Source organism: Ruditapes philippinarum, unplaced genomic scaffold (genome assembly GCF_026571515.1).
Source record: "Ruditapes philippinarum isolate M1 unplaced genomic scaffold, ASM2657151v2 ctg2987_1_1_1_1, whole genome shotgun sequence".
Classification (NCBI taxonomy): Eukaryota; Metazoa; Mollusca; class Bivalvia; order Venerida; family Veneridae; genus Ruditapes; species Ruditapes philippinarum.
In genome coordinates this window covers 80,882-93,348 of record NW_026867371.1, presented here as the reverse complement: position 1 = coordinate 93,348, position 12,467 = coordinate 80,882, and the positions used below count along the sequence as shown (strand labels likewise).

Below are 12,467 nucleotides of genomic sequence, written 5' to 3'. Positions count from 1 at the left end.
GGTTGCTGTAAAATGATTTTAGCAATTCGTTTTTGTATCTTACAAACATTATTTATGTAGTTTGTGTTTCCTTTACCCCATATAATACAACAATAGTCCATAATGGGCAATATATATGCATTGTAAAACAATAATTTCATATACATGAATATTTGTTAAATTATTTTAAGGTATATTAATAAAATTCTTTTTTGTACCATTCTTCTATTATTTAGTAATTGTTTACCTTTTGTATAACCTTTGAAACTTTTAAGTTAATTCGCGAAATGTACGGTGTCCCGTTAGGGCAATCACAACACGCACGCACACACACGCACACAAGTACGCACACACGCACACGCACACACACAAATCACAAAATTACGATGGTGAAAAGTCGAAATAACGAATCAACGTTGGTAAATAGTTGTAGGTATGATGATGAAAAGTCAAAAGAAAGATTTCACCACCTGCCTTCTCGACTTTTCATCATCGCATTTTCGATTTTTTTCCATCGTAGTTTCGTTATTTCGACTTTCCATCACCGAACGTTCAACTTATCATCATCGTGGTTTCGACTTTTCACCATTGTACTATCGACTTTTCATCATCGTGGTTTCGATTTTTCTTCATCATAGTTTCGTATTTTCACCATCGTACATAATCGTACCTTCGACGTTTAAACATCGTAGTTGTTCCTTCCTGTCTGGCATGCGCACAGAGATCATACCATGGATGACGATATAAGATAATATGTTTACCAAGGATACAATTACAAAGAAATAATGATGGAAGTATAAGGTTTGTAGAATGGTGAAAACTCGAAATAACAAAACCACCATGGTCAAATGTCGGAATTACGATGATGTAAACAAGAAATTATATCGAGTTTTTATCATCGTTGTTTTGTTATTTCGACTTTTCACTTTCGTACTTTCGACTTTTCATCATCGTATCTTCGGCTTTACACCATCGTGGGTCCGTTATTTAGACTTTTCACTATCGCATTTTTGTGTTTTCGAGTTGTGTGTAGCGATGGCTGTTACAGGACATGAACACTGTAGATATGAATGTTAAGGTTGTTTTATCCTAAACAAAGATTATAATAATTTTAACACTATCTCAACACAAGAATCAGTCCGACCTGAAATCATGTGCGGTCACAAAGCCAAACATCTTTGTTCTAGTGCTTATTCTGTTCCACGAACATTTACGATATATTACTTATTGCTTGACAGGAGTCAGTGTAAAGTATTATCTACGCCGTGAAGTTTCAAAGTTTCAGTTGCCCAGAAGCATACACACAATACTTAAACAATGTGACCTATTGATAAAGTGGTCTTACTTCCAGTATATTTCAGAAAGAATATACATGTATTTATATTTATTCATAGCTGATGAAGTAAAAGAAAGTTGTTTATATTTATATCATATTAAACAAAACGTTAAGAACTTTGTCCGATACATATTTTCTTTCCTAAAAAAGTTGTAACTAACAAGTAAAACATAGACATAAATATGCAACACAAAATAAATGACAAATATACACATTTTAAAGTTTTTGTTTATCATCGTCTATGCGGGTCTCTTGTTCCATACCCGGCTGGCGGGCCTGTGTAATAGTCATGTCTTCCTTTATATGGTTCCGGATAGGCACGGTCATATGGTTGCTGTTGCCCCTGGTACCCGCCGTACCTGTATTGTTGTGAGCGCAAATCAGAATGACTATTAGGCGGGGAACCATTATAAAAATCATTTTGGTGACCATATTGTTCTGGTTCCCGGTATGGTTGTATGGCAATGTCGTCACTGTAACTGTTCTTGTCATCGTCATTATTACGATTCTGACAGCAAATTGTCAGTGAGAAAATGATCAGAAGTAACTGAAATATGAAGCAAAATACTTTTATTTTAATTTACTGCAATATACTAATTTATGAATTTTGCTTTTGACATGGATGATTTATTCGTTGTAAAATATGTGACTTACACACTTCTTTTTACAAAACGGTCTCTATATTAATATACGTAGAGTATTACAATGTACATGTTTATTCTATGATGATATACATAATTCGTATGACAAACGTGTATTATAAAAAAACGAGATACCTTTTCTTTAATATTGCATGTATGTTAGAAACTTGTCTTGAACTCCTAGTGAATTATTCAATTTTTGTATCATACATTATAACTAATGCTGATCAATAGTAACCGTAACACCACCAGGTATAAGGTACACTTACCCACCACCACCCCTTATAGTCCCGCGTCAAGTACTTTTTTATATATAAAAAAAAGAGATTAATTTACCTGAACGGCAGCAACACCAGCCCCTGCTCCTATCAGGACATTGCTGTGATCTGTTAGCCAATCATTTATGGCCTCGTAACAACCCTGTAACCATGAAAACAATTTTAGCAAAAATTAATAAAAGATAAATTTAACGTTACAGGAATACGCGGTCGTAAAAATGTGAACAACATCAAACTCTCTTACAACAGTCAACATGCTTTCTTATAACAGTCAAACTCGTCATATTGCAAAATAAAGAATAATTTTTAGATTTGGTTGATGAAAACTTTTCAATAGACCTTCGTTTTAGGAATAATAATTACAAAGGTTCTATGGATTGAGTATAAAAAGGGAGATCACTCCGAATCATTGAAATACAAACACATATGTCATTACCAACTTTGTATGGGTATTTTAACGGTATATGTTTTAAGTGAATACTCGGATTATGACATATCATGAAAAATGTAACATCTTTTACACTGCCTTGACTGGGGCGTCTGTGGCCGAGTGGTAAAGGTCGTTGACGTCAAACCACTTGCCCTCACCGCTGTAGGTTCGAATCCCGACAGGGACTTTAAATTCTTTCATGCGAGGAAGCTATCCAGCTAGCTTACGGAACGTCGGTGGTTCTACTCAGGTGCCCGTTCGTGCCTGAAATATTACAAAGACACCTGAGGTCTTCCTCCACCAGTAAAGCTAGAATGTCGCGATATGACCTATACTGTGTCGATGTGATGTAAAACCCAATCAAACAAACAAGAAACATTGCCTTGAACCTGCTTAAACAATATTCAATCTTCATTATCAAGAGACCAGACCTACGAATAATGATAAAAAAATAAGAAAAAGAAAACAACAAAGTGATGAAATATAGGACAACCTGGCACACAGCTAGGTGTGTGAACCTACCTGATTAATGTAGGAATTATTTGATGACGGGTTTGTAACACAGGTTTTATCTTTGGTATTCATGCAGCATATATATGGAATTATTTGGTCACTTTGAGTTCTATTCCATTTAGTTGTGGCATTAAATTCGCTGTAGTTATCTATTCCACAACATTTAAACTGAAATTCAAAATGGAACCATATACTATCTATCATAAAGAAGTATTGTAAATACAAAACTAAAATAAGATATAACTTTACTTTAAACAGTAACTGGATGTAGACGAATATGCAAGTTGTTCATACATCGTAACTTAAATGATCTCCCCTGCTTAAAGTATACGGCGTATGCCTATACTTAAACGGCATACTGGCAGGCTCGGTTTGATTGAGCTTGTTCGTGCTTATATAACGCCCTATATAGCGTAATTCATTCCTTTTATAGCCGTGTAATAATTTTCACTTTTTGACAAACATTATGTTGGTTTATATTGTCAGAATGTTGGTAGATAACTTCAATATAGATTTGAAAGCAAACGTTGCTGTTTGTGTTGTTACGTTTTCTTTTTCATTTTTATTTAGATTCGAAGCAAGCACTACACCGCCGCATTGATTTGATAAAAACTGCGGATTAAAAAAAACTCGGTAGAACTTCGACTTGGATATAGGACAACCTGGCACACAGCTAGGTGTGTGACCCTACCTGATTAATGTAGGAATCACCCAACTAGAAAATGCCGAAAAGTTGAAACTAAAAATACCACAAGCACAACAATAATGTCATACGGCGGTTATCATGGAACCTTCAATGTGACACTTCCGTGCCATTCCATGAAAAGCGGCGTATGGTCCCCAAGTAATAAAAAGCGTGTGCCCTAAACGAGAAAACAATGGGCAGAACTAAATAAAATGGAATTTTGAGAGGGGATCAGAGGTTATTAAGCCTTTCATGGAATGGCACGGAAGTGTCACATTGAAGGTTCCATAATAACCGCCGTATGAACACATCTGCGGATGTTTCTAAATCCAAAATTTTACTATTTCATGTTTAAATGTTGAATTCTGCTTAAGCCGGTGCTAGGGGGCGTGGACGGTAACTTGCACTTTCCAGTACCGTCCAAGAACAGGCTCAATCAAACCGAGCCTGCATCATTTTCAATTTTGCCGTGTTGGGCTTTCTTTAGGGATTCTGTGTTTATCTATTTTTTGGGTAAATCATGAAATGTTAAATTGTGTCGTTTTCGTGGAACATTTTTGTAGCGTCACTATTGCCATTAATACTATGACACAATAACAAAGTTACAAACCTCGTGCATCACAAAATTCATTGTCAATGAGAAAGGATCGGTGCCATTTGTCCCAGTGTAGTCTTTTTCTAGTTTTGTAATAAGGGGTGTTCTTATCCAACCGTCAATCTATCAAACAAAAGAAAACAAAATTATATTTCATTAAAATAAGGGGTACAAAAATAAAAATGGGATCTAACAATGTTCTCGAAACATCACGCCAGATAACATACACTCAACACCACCGTAAAGATAACTGGTCTTTCACAGGACTAAAACGTCAAATAATAATGAGAGCATGTGTCCGCAAAAGTAGTTAATTTTTTTACTTGTTTCAATGAAGACAAATATTAAAGTTCTATTTGTTTCAATGAGGGCGAACATTTGAATGTTTACGGGTATCTTCTGTAAGTGTTTATTTTAACATTTTAACGGAAGGTAAAATAGTTTAATTTAATTAACAGTTGTAGCGACAAAAAACCCGTCATACATGTGTGTCTTGTTATGAAAATAGTGGTTATAATAGTTAAACATGTAAGGTATCACAGTATCGAGAACCTGTGAGCTTTAAGAAACGGGTTATATAGAACCGCGGGTGATGAATCAGACCCCTAAGTTAGTTTAATCATATTTTTTGAAACATGTTCTTGCAATTTATATTAATCACTTCCAGGTCCACTTCCTGGAACTAACCAGTACTGGTGTCATATGCATAAACATGGTCAACCCAAGTAGGGCTCTAATCCATGATCCCATGAAACCCTCCTTAACCATTATGTCACCACTCTTCTTAAGATGTGCGAGAAAGGGAATCGCATCCAATAATTACGTAGTATATACAGTATTTACATTATTACAACGCATATAAAACATAAACCTTAGAATTAAGGAAATACTTGTCGTCGATTTAAAGTCATACTGTAGAATTAAAGAAAATTTTAATGTAGAATTTAGCAAACACCTACTGTAGAGTACAGTAGATTTTGAAAAATTTAGAAAATAATTAATGTATAATTGGAGGAATTCTTAACGTAGAAATAAGTAAATACTAACTGTAAAATTTAGGAAATATTTTAAAATTTAGAAAATTCTTACTGTAGAATTTAGGAAATTCTTACTGTAGATATATGGAAATACTGTAGATTAAAGGAAATACTGTAGAATTAAGAAATACTGTAGAATTTGAGGAAATGTTTGCTGTAGAATTTAGGAAATACTCACTGTAAAACAGAGGAAAAAACTTACCGTAGATTTTATTGTAAACAGGAGGATCACAAAGATAAGTTCGGCGACAAATATGGTCAATAGCACAATAGTATACTGTAAAATATAATGTACATCAATGTTTCAGTGTGACAATCGTGTAGGTTATATGTGTTAACATTGTTTTTATTGTTAAATAACAGTAAAACATCTTTTCCTGACCTTCTAACATACCAAGACAGTCTATATCAGACATTGTGGTCAAAACATGAAACATTTGAAGATAAGTTGTTTAATAAAGACTTAAGCTGAAAATTTTGTTTTTTGTTTGTTTTTATCAAACTATAGGACTCCATTGAACATGTTGATTTTATAATGTTTTCTCTTGCCTTTACGTCAAACATTTAAAAGTTCATACTTTCATTTATTTTCATATTAGATTAACATTCCTGAAGGCTTGAGGTAAAAGAAACGCCCTACAGATTGTTTCAGTAAGTATTGCTCTAGATGTTTGTAAAATTTGTAAAAAATAATAATAATAATAGTTCAAACTTACAACTATCAGGAGGAATTTAACTTTACAAACAGCTCCGATGCATCCGAAAATTCCCAAAACGAAGAAAAAAGCACCAATTACAATGAACGCTAGAGAAGCGTCCCCTGCCAGATCGCCAATGTCAAGTTCACTTATGTTTACGTCATTGCTTGCGGCAGCTTCTTCAAGCGCTTTCTGGAACGCACTGTAAGCGCCTTGGAGATAAGAATCTAGCAGATCTGAACCGAACCGAACTAAACATGCTACAACCAGAAGTGCTATACCGATCAGCTAAATTAAAAAGAAAATGAGTCGTAAGGAATGAATAAATAATGTTGTAATATTTTATTATGAAGTTAACCAATACATATTATATATAAAGAAAAAGAAATGATCGAGTTAACGAAAAATCGAGAAAGACAATGTCGAGATAACGATAGTTGACTCTGTATATCTAAATTTATTACATTTATTGCTTATATGAATGAGCATAACGGAAGTTTTAAGAAAGCTGCGTATGTCAGGTCACCAAATATGCACCAAGTTATATTTAACATGATGAATGTTGGCATTTGTGTTATCGGTATATTGAATGTTAGTACAACTTACATTGTTACTGTACGACCTTCTCTCATTTATCAGCGTAATTAAATAGTCAATTAAGATAACAATTAAGATAACACCGACCAGTTAGAAAATGTGTCGTACAAATTTACATGTAAAAACCTATATAAAGAAAACTTACTGAAAACAGAAAGTTTATCAGCACCAGCAGAATTTGTCCACAGCCCTCACAACATCCCATCGTATCCGGGATTTCTCCGTATAGAATTTACAACAGATATTTTATACCGAAGAATAAAAAGGTGTTACTTCAACACAATCGAAACTTCCTGAAAATGATAAAACAGATTCAATGTTTGTTGGCGTAAACGTTTAAATTAAACAGTAGTAATTCATTGGTCTAGCATAGACATAATTATATACATGAATCATAATATCATCATAATGTTGTCATTATTATTGCACATCATAATGTTAAATGGGCACGTGATTAAATGAAAATTTGAGTGATAAAAAGACCACATTATCTGGGATAAAATGTAGGTAGATGGGACAATGAAATAATACTTATAACAAAATAAAAGTAAAAAATGGAAAATAATTTAATATTGTTTTTTATCACATTCTAATTAATGTGTAAAGATATTCTGTAATTAATTGAGTATGAAATAATTTGCTTGATAAAACGCAACTGTTGCTCATGAATAAGGTAATTGGATATTTAGATACTAGTAAGCAGTGTATCAGCGAATATACATGCCTTAAAGCATATGCTTTGAATAATAGGTGTATGGCTTGATTTTTACGATCTTTCACTGTTAGAAAATTGTTGATTGATTGATAAAACTATCAAATGTGGTGTTTAATAAACAGCAACATATCTTTCTTCATTTAAAATTCCAGTACTAAATGAAAAAGAGTACGTTAATTATTGAATACTTAAAAGTAAATGTAATGATATGTAACGCCATATAACGCTTTAATATATTGAATAAATGTAGTTCTCTATTCGTTTAAAGAGCATGCTCAAACATTGAAGAGTTTTATCAAATTGAAGAACTCTTTAATCGCCAAGTATTAAAATGACAGCAAAAAATAAATGCGAAGGCAAATTATTCATGACATTCATGATTATTTATGATGAAGGCACATTGATCCTCAGAAGCTAATAAATATTTCATCAATATGGGTTTTATTACTTTTAATATAAAATTTTAGAAAATGATATAGTTGTTTATCACCTGAAGAAAGGAGTGATGAATGTGAAATTATTTGTCAAAAAGTAGCAAAATGTAAACGAATACGAATACGAAAAATTTACGAAAAATTAACAATGTTTATATAGCCTACATAAATCTGAAGTACAGTGTGAACAAAAAAAAACATATAAAAAAAAAGAAAAGCAAACAACAAAATGCATTTTACATTATAAATCGTACAGTTATCAGAAGATTTTTTGGTGAAACGTTTTTCTTATAAAAAAATGAAAGTATCTTAAGGAATGACGAATACACATATAAATGTGTATACACATGAACACATATACAACCCTAAAGAAATATTAACAATATTTACCTGATTCTCATGAAAAATTATGCAATTCTTATTTTATTTGCATAGTTAACAAATTTAGCTTAATTCAATATATCTTTTGTAGAGTTTGTTGACATGAGAGCCCTAAATTTATTCAAAGTCGGCCATTGGCAACAATAGCATTTAAAATATTTATTTCTCAAATCTCTGAAATACGGACAGACCATAAAAAATGGTATTCATTTTCGATCATTAACAAATGTAAACAAATGAGTATACCAAATCACTATATTTCGACGGTCTAGTGCTATAAGGGCGTAAATGCATTTTTGCAAGTTTCGGGAAATTGAAAAAAACTGTCTGCAGACTTTGATCCTTTTTCAAACATGGTAAATCGACTTTTTTAAAACATTTTTTAAATTTAAATAGCCCACCACCATAATAAAAATTCACAAAATCCGTATTATGCCCTTTTAATATTTACATTTTTGTGCATCAGCCAATAATTCTAAAAAGACGTAACTAGCAGTTTTGTACTAATTGACAAAAGGTACCAGTAGCAAAAGATGGTTCAGGTAATTGGACAATTAGTAACTTTCTGGAAACTATAACGGGACGCTGAACAGTTACCTACTTTTGCCTCGAAATTCAATTCAAATATCTCTGTCTTATTCTCTGTGAAAATTGAACGGTATTAAATTATCACTACTTTGTGCTTCAAATTTGAACCTTTAAGGGCAAGACTAGTGACATTTGCGGGATCCGTACTAGGTACTTTTTGTGCATTAATGGGCAAATGGACCCAAGACTTACTGAACCCGAGCCGCTAGGCCAAAAATTCAAATAATCCTTATCACTGACTGGACAATTAAGTAAAAGAGTGCTAAAACGAATTTTGTATAACCGAGTTCTTCCTTCGAACAGGAATTACATATAATATTATAGTGTGAGGATATGTTTGCCTATGAAATATATCTAGGTTCATTTTATAAAAAGTTGTATTGAGATTTTCTGTTTTCCTGTGATGAAATTTGATCAAAACAAATTTCATACATTTTTTACACCATTAAACAAGCATAAGGTCACGACCTACATGAAGGATACAAGTATATACGCACACAGGGTGTAACACATCTTGTTAACTAGCCATATATCTTGTCATTATAAACTGACCGGAAAGATAGAAATTTAAACTTGTGCTATTTTGACTTTAGAACTAAATTACTTTTCATGACACCATCACATCTGTGACCAGATCTAGTGACCAGGGTGATGGTGATGGACTGGTAGTGGTGGTGGTGGTAGTTACCCTCTAGAGGACGGCAGTAAGTCACATTGAACTTGCCAGAGCAAAGTGCAGCAACCGCATCGTGTTTGCACAGGCTGTGTAACTTTTGCAAGAAACTTATAAATTATGTTCATGCAAGAGCAGAGGTACAGTGCGAATGACTGTAGAAAGGACTTCAGGACCAATCACAACGAAAGTGACCCGCACCATCCGGGAATCGAACCCGGATCGCCCGATTCACAGTTCAACTCTCTATCTATTGAGCTAACCAGAGGGTTCTAAAGATCGAGGAAATAAATGATCCTTATCTATAGGCGGTCGCTCAAAATAAAAGTAATTTAACACTGCATTTGATCAAATAATTTTTTAAACGAAATGCAAGGGTTTCAATACTACAGTTAAAGAAAATTTCAATTTCTTTTGGTTCTTCTAAAACCTCCTCTGTATTGGTGAAAAAAGAGACACATCCGCCATAACTGAGTTTCTGGTTCGGCTTGTTCAACCTCTACAGTTAAACCTGACAAATGGGTATTATTTACATTTGCCATGACCACTGTTTGGTGGGTTTTCTTTAAGGATACAGGTATGCCTGTGAACACGTAAAGACCTTTGCTCAGACGGTGGTCTCGTAAACAGGTGTGACTGTTTATAATTCAGACTTATTAATGAAAGGTTAATTATCGTTACAAATGTATTAACATATCAGCTATAATTATATAGTGACATTTATGTATGATTAATAACACATAATGAATTATGATGAGCAGAAAAAACACCAACATTCCGTTATAACCTCGCTATAATATCACTTTGTTTGGCAAATAATAAGTTAATGCATCGGCTGTGTTTTACATTGCTAGAGTTTGCTAACATATTAGTCCGAATCTTTATAGAGTTATACACATGCGGTTTAGACTAGTGACCCCTTTTTCAGAACTTTTTGGTTATTTTCATTTTTGCCATGTTTGTGATTAATATGTCATACACTCATTCATCATTTCATTTACTTAACAAATGATATGAGTGAATAAAACTGAACATTTATGAATATATAAATATGCGCACATTTACCTGTTTAATAAAACATATACATGTACATTTAAATTAATTAAAAAAATTTCAAAACGGCTATTGCATTACATGAAAGAGAGAAATTGATTTCTGCAGAAAACGGTCTCGGTGTCTCTTAGACTTATAGAATCATGTATAATTTTTTCATAACTTTATACATGTATAAAATCATACATTTAACAATTTAAGGTAAAAATAGGACTAGAATATGTTCTAAAAGAACTTAAATTATTTAATAAAAATATAAACTTTAAAAAAAAAAAATAGCATTTTCATAAGCATACTAGTACATATATAAAAAAAATTAAAACACACACACAATAAAACCCAAACAGAACAATAAAAATCTGAGCATATCATGAAAACAAAAAGGTGTACATGCCGAGTGTCCTCACTTTTATTTCTTTTTATTTTCGTGAAAAAAGTATGTTCTAATGATTTCCTTTAATTCATGATAAATAGAAAACTAATTTACCTTTTCCCGTGAATCAGCATCCCGATTTAATCTCATGTAATATCTATTATACTTTAATCATATAAAATGTTGTAACAGTGAGAGATAACTTTAATAACTAGAGCACGCATATTAATCACGAGGTATATAAACTGTCCCACCTCTATTGTAAACAATGTTATATTTACAACACTTGTCATTAACCGAGGTAGGTCAAAGGTCAAATTCATTGTCAGGCTCAATAAAGTTTAGTTTTAAGTTATAATGATACAAAAACATTTAATAAATGTATTAAGAAAATAGACCATTTAATGGAAAAAATGAATGGCACTTTACTACGAATAAAAATACACAAAATGTCCATACTTCGTATATGTATTATTTTCTATACAAAAAAATTGAGATCCGTTGTACATAAAATACGAGGCATAATATATAGATGTTTTATCGTCCAGACATATACTTGAAACGTTATAGATAGACAGAAACTTTAGAGGCTTTTATTCATTTTATGACTTCAGCAGAATTGCCTCTTCCATATCTGTAGCTAAGTCCGTTTCTTAAAAAATGCATTAAATTTTTACTTACAGCGTAGGGCGTCCGTGGCCAAGTGGTTAAGGTCGTTGACTTCAAACAACTTGCCCCTCACCACTGTGGGTTCCCTCACCACTGTGGGTTCGAATCCCGACAGGGACTTTGGATTCTTTCATGTGAGGAAGCTATATATATCCAGTTAGCTTATGGAACGTCGGTGGTTCTACTCAGGTACCCGTTCGTGCCAAATGACCTGTCCTGTGTCGGTGTGACGTAAAACCCAAAACAAACAAACAAACGAACAAACTTACAGCGGATATTTATTAAGAATTCCTTTGTTTATACTGCAGGTATTTTGTCACAAACATGTTTCAGTTATTGACACTAAACTTTAAACACTTCCTTATAGGAAAAGGTTCACTGATAAGCCAGGTTATCTCTGTCACGCCCTTTATGAATATAACGTTATCATCGTGGAGATATGTACCTGAATATCTTAAAACCTTATCTCAAAATTCACCGATTGATTTTCGTAAATCGCGCTATGTAAATATAAAACAAACGGGAAAGAGTAATCAGTGTACGAGGCAATTGATGTATAAATCACAGATAAAGTGTCCGACATACATAGATACAACATATCATTTTCATTTCAAACCCCTAGACACATTGTTTATTGAAAAATGACAAACCATTTTTTGCCAATGTTAAGTTTAACAACATTTCTGTCAAAACGTGACAAGCAGTCAGAACGTCACTTATCTATTTTTTCTACCATGTCTGCATTTTAATACACAATTTAATATGTGGTGTGTCACTAGGTAGTGAACAGTT

General features: G+C 33.0%; 1 protein-coding gene across 3 annotated transcripts; it reads right to left on the bottom strand.

Annotated features, from left to right (window-relative positions):
• Positions 1-1,348: 1,348 nt before the first annotated feature.
• On the bottom strand, positions 1,349-12,104 carry LOC132735841 (tetraspanin-9-like). Of its 3 annotated transcripts, none has more exons than XM_060722855.1 (8): positions 11,945-12,104; positions 6,935-7,082; positions 6,211-6,480; positions 5,697-5,771; positions 4,473-4,580; positions 3,187-3,345; positions 2,293-2,376; positions 1,349-1,862 (listed from the first exon to the last, which is right to left on the bottom strand). In XM_060722855.1, the coding sequence occupies exons 2-8, from the start codon at positions 6,992-6,994 to the stop codon at positions 1,548-1,550; spliced, it is 1,071 nt and encodes a 356-aa protein (XP_060578838.1). In that variant the 5' UTR covers positions 6,995-7,082; positions 11,945-12,104; the 3' UTR covers positions 1,349-1,547. The 3 variants fall into 3 exon arrangements, with proteins under 3 accessions (XP_060578838.1, XP_060578841.1, XP_060578839.1); XM_060722858.1 differs by lacking the exon at positions 11,945-12,104 and adding an exon at positions 11,688-11,844; XM_060722856.1 differs by lacking the exon at positions 11,945-12,104 and adding an exon at positions 11,121-11,273.
• Between the last annotated feature and the right edge of the window lie 363 nt (positions 12,105-12,467).